Source organism: Castanea sativa, chromosome 1 (assembly GCF_040712315.1).
Source record: "Castanea sativa cultivar Marrone di Chiusa Pesio chromosome 1, ASM4071231v1".
Lineage (NCBI taxonomy): Eukaryota > Viridiplantae > Streptophyta > Magnoliopsida > Fagales > Fagaceae > Castanea > Castanea sativa.
The window spans coordinates 90,419,378-90,434,946 of NC_134013.1; the positions used below are offsets into that span (position 1 = coordinate 90,419,378).

The following is a 15,569-nucleotide window of genomic DNA, read 5'->3' on the forward strand; positions in this document are numbered from 1 at the left end:
AGAGTGGACTAGAGGCGCAAGCAAAGTTGAAATGGAAAGCATAAAATAAACTTGAAAGCCACTTCTCTCAACATCATGAGGTTCGAGCACTTAATGCTAGTTTGGACTTCAGATAAGAGTACCATACCCTTAACACCTAACAAATTTCCCCTATAATTAGTAATTAAATAACAGAAGTAATTTCATGCCCAATAAACATGAACAAAAAATAAATAAATGCTAACATTAATTTGTAAAATTAATGCGTTCTTTCCAAAATGGACCTGATAATTCTCCTCTCAAAATATGTGCAACAGTAATCTCTCAATGGTAGAGAACCCAATTTCTCTAACAAAACTACCTGTACATCTGTACCAGAATAAAAATCAATGAGCCAAACAGTACTACAATTGGCAAACTAAGAAAAATGTCCTATAACAAAATGTAAAAAAAAAAAAGTCAAAATTTCTAAAAGAATCTCATCTCTGCTGAATCAAAAATTTCAAAATTCCATTACTGTTGAGCTAAGGTCGAGCAAAGGCCCCAGTGCACTTGGAGCAAACTTCCGGGCAAAGAGGTAACAAACAGATGTCATCTCAGAATTATATTGACAAAGTGTGTGGTTATTCCTTATAGACTGGATAAAATCCTTGGTAATATTAGCTTCTCCATACAGTGCCGGGTGTGGACCTCCCAGCGACCAGTCAACCCAAGTCACAGTCCGATTTGAATTCTGTGAACCATGGAACATGTTCAGGTAAGTTGGAATGTAATGTTCATCTGGGTAGCAAGCAGGCGTGCAATATTTCCTGAATAGGTTGTAGTACTGGGTGTCACCAACTATATAAACAGCTAGTTCACGGTTAACTTCAAACCACTGAGACCCTTTCCGCCAATGATAGAGCTTTATATAAGGAAGCATATGGCGGCTGTAGCGGCCACGTCCATATCGGGAGGGGTCATCATATGATTCAACAAAACTGTAGGTAGAATCAGTGAGATATTTGTAAACTTTTCGGAAGTTATAGACTGGGATGCAGCTCTCAGAAAGAAGTACAAATCGCTCATTTGAAAAGTCAAGCAGAGCATTGGCTAGAAGGCGCCTCTCAGCATCAGACAGTTTCACGGATCCCCATGAAACACTCTGAAGAAGAAAAAAGAAACGGTTCATGTGGATAATACATGCAATTAAATATTTAATTTTTAAAGTAAAGGTAAATTCTAAATTGCATTAGAGAATAATCTGGAAACTGCTTTTTACTGATATGAAAAAACAAAAATAAAAATACAAGAGGCCTTATATATTATCTCATTACGCAATAGAAAAAATTCAAATTTCCTGTGTGTGGGTGTGGGTGTGGGTGTATTTCTCAGAGAGAGATGCTTCTGCCTAGAGAAAATAGGAAGACATCACTTCTAAGTTTTCACTCAGAAGGCACAAAATTTATTAAAACTGCGTACAATTTATTTTACAGATGACAAAACAAGTTCTGAAACTTCTGCCTATCAACGGTTTTATGATGCATAGATAAATATGTATCATACAGTTGTCATGAATTTTGGCAAAAGGACCTTTCTTTTGAACTATTACAAGAAACCATTGAGTTCTGTAATTCCAAAGCAAAAGTATTAGATAAAAAATGCATGTTACAGGTTAATTTGTAACAACACAAAGGGGCTTCTTCTATTACTATCCATGATTCCAATAGTGCATAAAAAACTCATGCATATTATGTGTTTAAGAAAAGTGTGTGTGTGTGTGTGTGTGAGAGAGAGAGAGAGAGAGAGAGGTTGCAAGGAAGAGCGTCTACAAATGAAGCAACAATAGCCATTCCTAGATAATTTGCATCTCAATAAAATGTAAAGTCCTACGCATAACGATACACACACACACACAGAGTAGAATGTAGATAATTTCAAATCTTTTGGTAGTCTTTGCTAACTTAAACCCTAGTGATCTAAAAAGGACTTCCAAAGTAGTATCATATAAAGGAATGTCCAATGGAAAGCTAAGTGAAGACTGAGGCTCTCATGAAATCTTTGCTCTTTACAATTTAAATCCTTTACTGCAGGAAATGAACATTTCTTGTCATATCCACAAAGTATTTGACCCAATGTTTGCCACATGTTGCCCATCCCTTCTTTTTCTTCTTCTTCGTGGTCTGGATGCCATGAGTGGTGGTGGTAAATGGTGATCTACTAGTATGAACACCATATACACGGAATAAAACTTGTCTGAACACCATAAATATTGGTCGGTCAAAATGGGACACCAGCTTTTTTTTGCACCCCTAGTTCATGCTACATTAAAATCATGCTGTCACCAATGCTCCCAAACAACTTGCCGCATACCTTCATTCCTAGGTATCAAATGGTATCTAGATAATGACAGTTTTTAGTCCAAGTGATCACCTAGTATACTTTTTATTAAAGCTTGCATGGGTAGTCCAACACTCTGCCTGGACTCTGACATATAGTAACATCAGTTTGTGCTGATGCTGCCTTGAACCTTAATATATATGTTGATTTGAAAAATGACTTCTCCATATTTGTACAATTCAATTTGCTCTAAATCTTCTCCTCCATATTTGTACAATTCAATTTGCTCTAAATCTTCTCCACAAGGATGGCATTGGCATTCTTTGTCGATGTCTAAATTATGCAAATCAGTGCCCTTCAATTTATTGTCACAAATCTTCTGGTTTCAGCAACACACTCAGTTTCAATCTCCAGCCAAGCACTTCTACCGTGATTGTCCACTCAGCATGTCATTTCCTTGGAAGTTTAACTTTCTATTCCAAATCCCTACCATTATTATCTACCACACTTAAGGTTTCTCCAATGCACTTAGCAACTGTATAGAAACATTTTTTACAGGATTGAAGGAAACTCAACCACCACATAATACTTCACAATCAGATGTCCAACTTCAGCTTTCGATATCAATAATTGGCCATCCCCACATACCAGAAGCAGTTGGAGGCATCCTATTTCGTTCAAAAATGACCCATTGCTAACTGTTAATCCTCAGTCTTAGAAAATTAAATTTTAGTACTTTGCATAGCCCCCCCCCCCTCACCCACCCTACTATTTCATTCATCCTTTGTCAAGCTTTATGACCAACAAATAGCAGTAAAAGATGACTTTTTTATAAGCAACAATTCAATATAGGCTTCATATTACACCATAAAACCACATCAAAACTTGTCCTGCTTTTATGGCCCCCAATCAATTCCAATCTCATGAACTCTCTAAATCGATTTTATCGCAAGACATCCGGTGACACTTTCTTTTTCCCCCAATTTTTTACTTGCAAAAGCTCTTATGATCCTATAAGAAATACATAGACAAGTGTCATGTTTTCTACTTCCACCATATAGATTTCCCATACCTAAAGCAACTTCAAATTCCAGCAATCTCATTACTCACCAACTTCTACATCAAACTAAACCAACCCACATTACAATAACACCTCAACTAACATAAAAACAACACAACATAACATAAACAATAACAACAAAACAAAGCCCAAGTACCAAACTACACACCTGGCTGGGGATTTCCCGATGATAAAAAGGCGAATCCATAGACACATTGAGGTAGAACCCGGGAGGAGCATGAACATAAATGGAGAACAAGTCTGGATCCTGTCCATTAAAGAACTTCTCCCACAAAGGCAACATGGGTAAAGGGCCTCTAGTCAAGTACATGAAGGCCACTTTAGGGACTCTCTTGTAAGGGTACTCCTCTTTCTTGGGCATCAAGGAAGCTCTCCACAGCAACTCCTCATCCGACATCGAATGGCTCACGTTTTTGGTCCTCAGATACCCCTTCAAGCTCCCACAAAAACACTCCTCGTTAACATTGTCGCATGATTTATGGACAGGCACGAAGGAAGAAGAGAAGGATTGGCGGTTGTTGATGAAGTGGCGGTTTATGTTCGAGGTTGTCGCTAGTCCGATCACGATTCCGGCCACGAAAACTACGAGGAACGAGAGGATTTGTACTAGTTTGTGTAAACACGTGAAGTTTTTCTCTGTTGTTGTTGTTGTCGTTGTCGTTGTTGTTGTTGTTTCGTCTTTGTTGTAACAACGAGCCATTGCTGATTCAATCAAATCATTGAGTTTTTTTTTTTTTTTTTTTTTTCTTGAATTTGAATTTGAAATCTTGGGGAAAAAAAAAGATTGAATTTCAAAGGTGGGAAATTTATGAGAGAGATGGGAATTGATTTTGAAGAAATGGGAAAATGGGATCTGTGAGAGAATTGGAAAAACCAGGGTTGTGGAAAAAGTTGGGGGGAGGTGAGAATGAAGGACGAAACGTTTCGAGGGAGGTGGGGTTAGTTTTAGATCAAGAGTGACAGTCGAAACGCAAAAAGAGTGGTGATGAAGAGGAGAGGGGAGGAGGTGGAGAGGTGAGAAGGAAATGAGGAACGAAACGTTTCGTTGGGGGGGTAGTTTGATAGAAAAAAGGCGTTTCGAATTATTCGGAGGGAGAGAGAGAGAGAGAGAGAAGTGGGGTAGTTGACGATGTTGAATGAAGCGTGTGTGGTGTTTGATAGAAAACAAAGTGGGAGATTTGGAAAGAGAAAGCGAAAGAACAGAGAGCAAAAGCAAAGTGCGAGTGCAAGATGTGGTAAACACGAAAAGCAAAGAACCAGAATCACCGACCAGTGTTACACAACAACACACATCTCATAGGATCTTTGCTAAAACTACTGTCCATGACACAAATATGGTTATTTTTTGGTTTCTTTGGTTTTTTTGTTATTTTTAATAACTGAAAAATAAGAGGCTCGCAAGTATGTTAAAAAAATAAAATAAAAATAACCGCTTCGACCGCACCTAAACTAATAGCAAAATGTGGTTTCGTAGAACCACACCACTAATCGCAATGGATGTGCAAAAATTGCACCTATTAATGTATGTACGGATGGTACGATGCAGTTTGTGATTCTATTTATAAGAAAATCGAACATGTTAATATAAATAAGTTTTATTTTATATTTAATATATAAAAACTGAGCGCACGGTAAGATGATTGATCTATTAAAGTAAGATGCAGTGAGAATTTTGGGACACTTATTAATTGGAACTATTATTTAATACTCATGGCACAATTTGTTTATTGACTTTTTGAAGAGAACTACATATTGAGATATTACAAAATAAAATAAAATGACTAACAATTTGGGACGGAAAAGGGTGTTAAATTGAGTTTTTATATAGGCAGGTATATAATAATATATAATTATTATGATATACTATATTTTTATAGATATAATACAATAGGGTAAAACTTATACATAATATAGTAACAAAGAGTGTTAAACTTGGATATAATATGGTAACAAAGAGTGTTATCATGTTTAAGGAGAATTCATTTGAGAATACTTAGTATTTTAATACACACAAAAGAGGAAATGAATGTGAGTTATAAAGATTTAAAGTATGTGTTGTGTATCTAAGAGTTAGGCCTTTTTGGATATACACCACTGTTAGTTTCTTTAAAACCTTCTCCTATTTTTCTTTATGTGTGTGTGTGTGTGTTTTTTTTTTTTTTTTGAGACACTGTGTGTGCACGTTAAAATACTTGGTATTCTAAAAAAAAAAGGACAATTCATTATAATGCAATCATGAGTTTGTATCTAATTAGGAAATTTAATGTTTTGTATGACTGCGACAATCACATTGTATTTAAGTTTTACCAATCGATATACTCTTTCTTTACTAATTAGGAGATTTAATGTTTTTTGGATGAAACATCCAATATAGTATTAGCTTCTTTTTTTTTTTTTTTTTTTTTTTTAGTATTAGCTGATTGGTTTGTATTCTATTAGTTGGTCAGTTGGTTTTCATTCTTTCTTCTTTTTCTTTTTTTTTTCTTGGAAGGTGGAGTGGAGGAGACATATAGTATAATGTATAGTTTTTATATTTACAAAAAGTGGATATAATATAAACAGTATTGGACCGTTGGTTTTAAGTTTTAACCAAGCTAGGTGCTAACTGTTAGATGAAGCTATCTATGGGAGGTGGGAGCTGGGGTTGTATCATGCGCGTGTTATGTGATGGTGACGAGCATTATAGGCTTTGTGGTAATTGTCTTAAGGACTTCAGGCCAAATGGTACAGAGATTCCGATAACATGTTGTCATTTTCGATGACATCAATGTAATAGGTCATAATATCCAATATATTTATAAAGGTTCATATTTTTAAATTTCAGGCATTGCAAATACTTATTGTATAGAAGAATACTATAATCCAACTTGGGCGGCCTAACTAAAGTCAACTCTGTTTCATTTTCTAGATTTACCATTTAAGCCCAATCCTAATATAATACTTAGGATAAATTCTATTCACGTCTCTTGATGTTTGGGTTAATGCCAATTAGGTCCAATATTTTTTAAAACTAACTAATTTGGTCCTTAAAGCCAATTTAGTCTCTAAAATAGTTGAGAAAAAATAACTAACTGGTTAGGGACTAAATTGGCTTTAGGAACCACATTGGCTAGTTTTGAAAAGTCTTGAACTTAGTTGGTATTAACCTAAATCTCAAGGTATGTTAGTGGAATTTACTCTAATACTTATTATAAAGTTGGGCATAATTAATGTCAAGTCTTTTTTCACCCACTAGATTTAAGTCTAATCTTACTCGCTCCAATTTGGTTGTGGACCTTTACAAATTACAAGCCTACTAAAACTACATCATATTATATCATATTATTTTATATCGTATCATATATCTGATGATTCAAAAAGTTAGTTATGCCTTCAAAAAATGTCAAAAATACCCCTAATCTAATTATATAATTCTTATTCTAAAAAAAAAATAGGGTTAAAATTGTAATTCAACAAAATTAAAAAAAAAAAAAACTATTAGATAAACTTTTTTTTCCTAAAAATTAGCACACTCTTTATTTGAATATATCTCATGCATGTTTAATACATTTTTTCCTAAAAACTAGCACACACTAAACATAGCAATTTACTTATTTTCAAATCCTAAATTTTAGTTTCTTAAAAATTCATTCTTGTATAACCCCATTAACAATAGATAAATTCAAATTGAAAAATTACATTAAACTTAAAATAATAATAAAAGAGTCTCATGGCACATGCGGAGCGCATGTGATGATGCTAGTACTATATTATAAAAGTTAGGCTTAAAAGCCATGATTGCACCAAGTAACTACTCTCATTAATTAGTAAATTTATTATATATTTTTTGTTAGGATATATTTCCTCAATTAAGCGTTAATATTTAATAATTATATAGTTTAGGCAAAAATTTATCATTTAAATTTCAACAAATTTAAATTCTATTCAAACTTAAAGTCTATTACAAACAATTTATAAACTTAAATCCCACAGAAAAACCCATGTTTTGACTAAATGTTAGACAACCCACATTTTTGTTTTTGTTTTTTTTTTTCCTCAAGTTGCATGATTTAACAATAATTTTAAAAAAATTAAGCTAATTTTATTTTTGTTTCATGACTTAACATTAAGCGATAATATTTGTTTTTGTTTCTTTTTCCTCGAGTTGCATCTTATTAAACTAATATTTTATTAGGATATTAATCTACAAAACTCTTGACTAAGGGATAAGATTTAACAATAATTTAATTTAGATAAAGTTTTAGAAATTTAAATTTTACTCCAACTAAAAGTCTATTATCAAAATTTTCAGAACTTATAAATATTCAATCAGGGTTTTTTGATACAATCCCTCTTAACTAGTAAGTCATCCCTATAATTAAATCCCACACAATACACCCCACGTTGTTGTGTTTTTTTATGTTTTAAATGCAACTTATGTTGTAATTTAATAAATTCATATTACTTATTGTTCTCTACTTCTGAATTTGCATACATAATATTATGTAAAATGAAATTTACTATAAAGAAGCAAAACAATGGACACTCATTTAGGTTCTTGGTTCTCTTATGTAAGTTTTTATTTAATTTTTTTATATTTTCAAATTTTAAAACTTTTTGTGTATGTTTTGATTTTTGGTTTTGGTTATTGTATTTAATTTGTGAGAATGTTGGTTTTATCACTAGGAAAAAATCAGTATTGAAGAATTATTTTGTTTATTATTGTTTATGTTGGCTAGGGCATGGATTAAACGCAAATAGGAACGATCAAACTCATTCCATATTTTATATTAAGAATTTAATACAAAGTCCAAAGAGAATTTTAAAATATAAAAATAGATATCTAAAGTGTAAACAATCAGAACTTAAAATAATTTTTTTATTAAAATTATTTACTAATTTGATAATTTATTGTATTGGGCAAAAAGTGTAGCTAACAGTTGTTAACGTGTTACTTCCTACTCACACAATAGATTTTAGAGGTGGGATGTAAGATCACCTTTTAAGTACTTATTCTTCAATAATTAATGATAATTAGACAAGTTTATAAAAAAAAGCCTTGAAATGGCTAAGTGTTTGTCATCGGGTTTGGTTCAGTCCGAGGATATTGTTATAATGGTATTCTCTCTCTTTTATTCAAAAAATTCCTCCCCCTAATCCAGGTGTTTCTTGGCTTTATATAGTTAGCCACAATACATCTAGGCTCTACATTTAGAGAGTTCAGATCACACTTCCTTGATACTTGTTCCATTAAGGCCTTACTAGTAAGTTTTACACCAAATGATGAGTTGTGTGGGCACTGTTCATGGTCATTTCTCCATTAATGTAGCCAACTAAGTGGTTGCAGTACATTTAATACGGAGGCCGGAGGGGATGATTGTTTTGTCCTTCCTTCTTCTTCCCTTTCTTGTTCAATGCCAAGTTGTTCCTTCCCTCCCTTGGGTTGCACTATGCTTCCTTCACCCCTGATTCTTAACCCTCCAAGCTTAGGTAGGAGTTCTCAGCACTCTTATCAATTATAATAGTTCAACCTCTTTACAAGTTATGCAAGCTCTTTCTAAAGCACTTTACGAAGTTCACCTCTTTGGATTTGCCCTTGCTCATTTCATTAACTGCTTTGGATCATCGTCCCCCTACATTTAGTATTACTATTTATTTAATAATTTAATTTTAATTATTTAAAATTTTTGAACTTACATATAAATCTTTATCAAGTTATGGATCGCATGAAAATAATACTAGTTTGAAATAAAAGTCAAACATTAAATTTTTGGATTTTTATTATGGATCAATCAATTGTTTCCACGGTAAAACAAGAGAGTAGAGACGAGATTAGTATTTGCTTGTTTCAAAAGAGTAAACACTAACGTCCTTCTCCAGGCGGATGCGTAAGACTGTAAGAGGAGGGTACTATCTTCACAACTCAACTTTAAATTGATAAAATTTTAAGAGAGATTCCTTGGTTTTCCTTGAAGCGATAAGAAACCAAGCCCAAGAAATGCAGTAAAGAATCAAAAACAAAATCCTAGAGATCATTACTTCGGCTAAGCTAACTCCCAATCCTTCCAGACGTAGGATTTCAAAAAATGCAAAACAAAAAGGATAAAGTTTAGTTACAAACTTAGTTGTACTCTAAAGACTATAACTTTCACTAAAAATACTAATATGATTATATATTTTGAAAATCTAACGGTTGGATTACACATTCTTCATGTTTTAACATATATGTTAAATTCCGTACCAATTGGATGTTATTTATAATTTGATCCATAAAAATAATTTTTATGCATAATTTTAGCCCACAAAAACTTGAAATTTAAACATTTGATTGATATAATTGCAATTGATCTTTGATTTTTTTTGGAAATTTTGTAAGTATGAAAGATATAAGAAAAAAAAATGTAATTCAATGATAGATTTGCTAAAAATCACATATAATAAAAAGATATTTAGTGAAGTTGTAAGTTACAATTAAGTTTGTAACCAAATTTTGTCAAAAAATAAATAAACGTTTGATACACAGGAGGGCACTTCCCATTACCTAATTTAGAGGATGGAAATACAATGAAACACCGCTGCACAAAATAAAGCTGTTGATTAGTAGATTTTATGGATTGGTTTTTAGCTTTTTTTGTTTTTCTTTTGTAGGGGATGTTTGAGACAAACCAAACCTACAATACAAAGACTATAAATACCCATTTGAATTGAAGGGGAGGGAGGGAGAGTAAAAGAGAGTAGAATTGAGTTGACTGAAATTAGCCTAATTTTTAGCCAACTCTACTTTACTTCTTGTTCCCCCATCCCTCAATCCAAACATATCATAAATGGGGTAGGTGCTAATTGGGCCCATAACAAGGGAACAAATCAAACCCACAATTTGAAGACTAGGGAGTGGGGTAAGTGCTAATTAGGCTCATTGGCGATGTTATGGAATTCACTATGACAATTAGATTGCTATTGTTTGTTGTTTCCACATGACCAAAAATAATATAAAGTTTCTATGATTTCTAATGTTGGAATTTTAGAGTTAACTATTTAATGATAATATTAATTAAGAAGCAATGTTACAAATTTTACAAATTTTCCTACATAAACTTTATAAATAATGTGTCACTAATTATGAAAAAAAATATAGTTTACCAATTATTTATTATGTTATTGAAATTGTATCAAATTTATTTATTTTCACAACTTATATTTATTATTGCATAAAAAAAAATAGAAACAAGACTTCCATTATTATTTAAACCAAGTTAGCCTAATTGGCCTGAAATACATGATAAATAGGTGGTGGAACATCCTCCATCTATAAGACAAAATTTGAAAAATTAATTGACAATTTAGCCAACCTGTGAGCTACCTAGTTACATCAATTTTAGAAAGCAATACTATAACATTTTTCTTAATTAATTGCTGATGTGAAATGGGACATTACCGAAGTGTAAAATCACAACAAACAACACCTAGCAAAAAGAAAAAAATCACAACAAACAACAACGGGCTTGGTGCTAAGGGTTAAACCTATAGAATGGTCCCTGAAAGCCCATATTTGCTAATGTGGGCATTTTTGGTTTGGTTGGTAATAGTACACTTCAAGTTGGACCTGCCCCAAGTATTCTATCCAAGCCGAGTCAATCACTCCAGCTTTGTGATTGTGGGCCATTTTGGGCCAATAAAATTAAGGCGTAAATGTAATTTTAGTTCCTATATTTTGACTCGATTTCTATTTTGGTCTCTACATTTTATTTTTACCATTTTTAGTCCCTAAACCAATTAACGCGTGACATTTAAGTCTTTGTCGTCATCCAACTAACAGAAAATGCTAATGTGGCTGACGGAGGAATTAACATATTATAAAAAATGCCACATCAGCATACAAATTTAAAAAATTAATTTATTAATTTTAACTAAATAAAAAATTAAAAACAAAATTAAAAACTCAAATTCACATGAATTAAGATCTAAAAGTTTATTGAACAAGAACACCAAGAATCTCAACCCAGATCTAAAAGTTTCTTTCTCTCTCAATTTGGACTCACAGGTAAGCAAAAAATATAAATTCATAAATCCCACTCTCTCGTGCAAACCACTTTCAATCTCAATCTCACTCCTCATCACCATTCTTCCTTTGTTTTGTGTAGTACCGTGACAGAGAAACAAAAACTCCCCTAATCAAAAATTAGAGAAAAAAGAAGAAGAAAGAATCCGGTCCGATTCGAAGCTGAGAATCCAAATCCGTCGCCGAACCCAAAAGGTCCCCTTTGGTTGCTGAACTGGGAAGTGGTGTTCCCCAAGGAGAGATGGTAGAGCGCACGCGCCGCCGGATCGGAGAGCGTCGCGTACGCGTTGTGAATCTCTATGAAATCTCTACTATCTGATTCGGAGTCCGACTCGATTTTCGCCTTGTCTTCGTCTTGGAGGTGGTGGTGTTGTTGGATCATGGCGTCTGGATGGTACATCTTGGCCAGGTTCCGGTACACCGACTTGATTTTCGTCAATGAAGTCGTTCGCTCCACTTTGAGCACCTTGTACAGACTCGCCGGATGCACCGTCGTCGGCGAGGTATACAGCCTCGCCTCTACTGCCGTGGCAGCGTACGCCTTGACTGACCGTTTGGAAGGAGTTCAGAGTTAAATTTTTTGGGTTTTTTTTGCGTGTTTTTTTCCTAAGAAAATATAGGTTTATGGGTTTGTTGGAAATTGGTTTTTTTACTGGGTTTATGGGTTTGATTTACTGGCTGATTAGTTCTTCAATTATGGACCTTGTGAAAATCATGTGGATTAGTGATTTGCTGGAGAATTTAGTGTTGAATGGATGTTTGTTGTTGTTGTTGTTGTTGTTTTTTTTTTTTTTTTTTTTTTTTAATTTATGGGTTGGGGTTCTTGGTGTTCTTGTTCAATAAACTTTTAGATCTTAATTCATGTGAATTTTAGTTTTTAATTATGTTTTTAATTTTTTATTTAGTTAAAATTAATAAATTAATTTTTTAAATTTGTATGCTGACGTGGCATGGGTGATGTGGCATTTTTTATAATATTTTAATTCCTCCGTCAGTCACGTCAGCATTTTTTGTTAGTTGGGTGACGGCAAGGACTTAAATATCACGTGTTAATTGGTTTAGGGACTAAAAGCAATAAAAATAAAATGTAGGGACCAAAATAGAAATCAGGTCAAAATGTAGGGACTAAAAGTGCATTTACGCCTAAAATTAATGTATTGTTTGGATTGAAAGGGAGAGAGGGGGTGTCAAGTAATCAGAAAATTAGTAGATTATTTTTTATTATCAAACTTTACTTCGTTCTCCCTCATTAACCCTCTCTCTCCCTTATTTCGAATAGACCATTTTGGGGGTGTTTAATTTGTCATGATGTTACATTGCGTCGTAATATTACGTTATTATAATCCTACATTAATGTAATCTCAATATAAAAATACAACATTACATTGTTTAGAAAGAAGATAAGATTAAAATGATGTGATATTTTTTGTAATTTTAAATTATGGTAATGTTAGAAAAAATAAAATAAACAAAAAATATTAATGTCACATCATCGTAATGTGCATCACATCGAAATGAACCAAACCTAAAAATGATAACGGTCAGCCAATTTTGTGTTTTGTTTTAGCGGTTGTTATGGTTTTGAGACTACAGTTTTGGTGTTGTAAATTGTAATAGTAGATTTATGTTTTCAGATTCTTGAAAAAAAGTTATTTTTATTTCAATTCCCATGACGATAAAAAATTATACAATACGTACACGTCTAATATGTTTTGCTTACAACAGCAAGGGGAAGGGAAATTCGAAACCACGTAATATTCCATTAAAAAATGGAACAATGCCCTGAACCATAAAACTCAAGATTTTTGACAACTATGATATATATAATATTGGAATTTAAAGTTCTCCATTACATCATGATTATATTTATTTATTTACTGATATAAACACTGAACACATTACACAGTGGCGAAGTATATTACACAGTAAATTAGAATGGGCGGAGTGTGTTTCCATGATCAATAATGTATAATTAGATTCATTAATTAAAAATTTAAAGAAATAATGCAAGGCCTAAAAGGTTGCATGGTGACGTAAAGCTAAGTGGTTGGTAGATAATTGGTGTTGGGGTGTTTTAGCACGAGGCATATCTGTAATCATGATGATCTCTACAGTGTATAGCCAACAATGGTTATTTGCCTTCATGATTTGTGTTGGTTCTTGGAACTTAATTTTCTCTTTTGAGTTCCATCGAATCAACAGGTCGTAAGTCTTGTTTGAACATGTTCTCAACATTCTCTCGCAACGTTGAAAGCTCTTCTTTCATGGTCTTGACATTCTTTGAAACTTCATTAATCATTTGCTGTAATTCTTTCAAGATTGCTCGCTGATCACAATATTTTCCCATCTTAAGATTGAGGGCTCTGATATCAAATGATGAGAATCTGCTGGAATACAAATATGAATTGTGGAAGAGTAAGAATGGTAAATGGGAATAATAGTTGTTGTAGGCCACTTTAAGGGGACCTAGACCTCCACAGAGAAAAAGAGAAATTAAGAGAGAGATGCACAAAGTAATTGGTTTATTCTTCAATATCTAATGTTGAATTACAATCATGTATTTATAAGAGACTATTTTTAATCTCATTGGTCCACATGGTTCAAGATAATTGACTAGTTAATTTAACACGTGCTTTATGAGTTATGCCATAAGTTAACTCAAAATTTAACTAACTCGTCCTAATCTCAACTAACTAACTAACTAATATCTAATGTTGAATTACAATCATGTATTTATAAGAGACTATTTCTATTTGGTCTACACGGTTTAAGATAGTTGACTAGTTAATTTAACCTGCGCTTTATGAGTTATGCCATAAGTTAACTCAAATTTTAACTAACTCGTCGTAATCTCAACTAACTAACTAACTAAAGGAATTACAATAACTGATTTCTATTCCTAACCTTTGTCATGATGAAAATCAACAACCTGAAGTAAGACACTACTAAAATTTTATGAAAAATAGATAAATAAATAAAATCAACAATCTTCAAAATCAGTGTTTTGATGAAACTAACCTGACACAACCATCCCAAAACTTTTCTGAAAACAAAAGAAATATACAGTCAACAATCTTCAATATCACGATGTTTTATGAAACTAATCTGGCATATACAACCCAAAATTAGGGACGGAGCTAGGATTTTTTGTTTGGAAGGGCCAAATTTTGCTATTAATATATTAGTTTCGAATTAAGATAAACCAACACACATATGCGTAAACGCATATACACAAATATAAACATTAATATTTTGATACTATAGTAGGTCATAATTTATAAATATATTGCATATAAAATTAACAACTTTCACACACACACACACATATGTATATATATTCACAATATAATTTTTTAGGGAAACTTATTATTTTTTAAACTCCAATACTATACAAAAGTTATCTAGTTTTATATTAAATATGTAAAAAAAAAAAATTAAAGAAAACAAATATCATCTTGTCTCAATAACTACTAGACTAATTGACAAATTCTATTGGCTTTTAAGAGCATCATTGGATTAACTCAAACATTTGGGAGGGCTAACTTCTATTTTTGTAACTAAATATTTAATGTTTTTAAAACTTACACATAATATAAAATAATTTTTTAAAATTTTGGGGGGCCAATAACTCCACCCACACAAATGAATAATCGCACAACGCGAAATCCAAATTGTTCAATGAACTTCTTTCTAAAATAGATAAAAATAGTCCATTCCAAATATTGCTGGTGTGTTCAATCTTCAATATACTTGCCGCAAATCCTAATATCTTAGGTTTTATCCATTTTGTGGGATGTCTCATGAATAGAAAGTGAATTAATTTAGCAACATCACTTTGTTGTCTAAAAAAGGAAAATAGCTAGACAATAAAAGATAAAATTGATAGCTATAATTAAAAATTAGCTAAAATACAAAATTTATCCTTTCAATTATATAATTTTGTATTAATTTATTTCAATCTTCTAACTTTTAAGTTTATCCAATTAAAGTATCTTTATCAATTATTGTTTAATGTTACAATTAACTCTCCAAATTTTTACCTTTTTTTTTTCAAAAATTGTTCAATTTAAAGAAAATATAATTAATAATTGAATAATATTTTCCAAATTAGAAAAAAATGAACTTAAAGGAATTTGACTAAGATTTACTATT

At 32.3% G+C, this 15,569-nt stretch overlaps 1 protein-coding gene across 1 annotated transcript; it reads right to left on the reverse strand.

Moving 5' to 3' along the window:
- Nucleotides 1–203: 203 nt before the first annotated feature.
- Nucleotides 204–4,654, reverse strand: LOC142630529 (glycosyltransferase BC10). The gene is made up of 2 exons (XM_075804551.1): nucleotides 3,528–4,654; nucleotides 204–1,123 (listed from the first exon to the last, which is right to left on the reverse strand). Exons 1-2 carry the CDS (start codon nucleotides 4,077–4,079, stop codon nucleotides 482–484), a joined length of 1,194 nt encoding a protein of 397 aa, XP_075660666.1. The 5' UTR covers nucleotides 4,080–4,654; the 3' UTR covers nucleotides 204–481.
- Nucleotides 4,655–15,569: the final 10,915 nt, after the last annotated feature.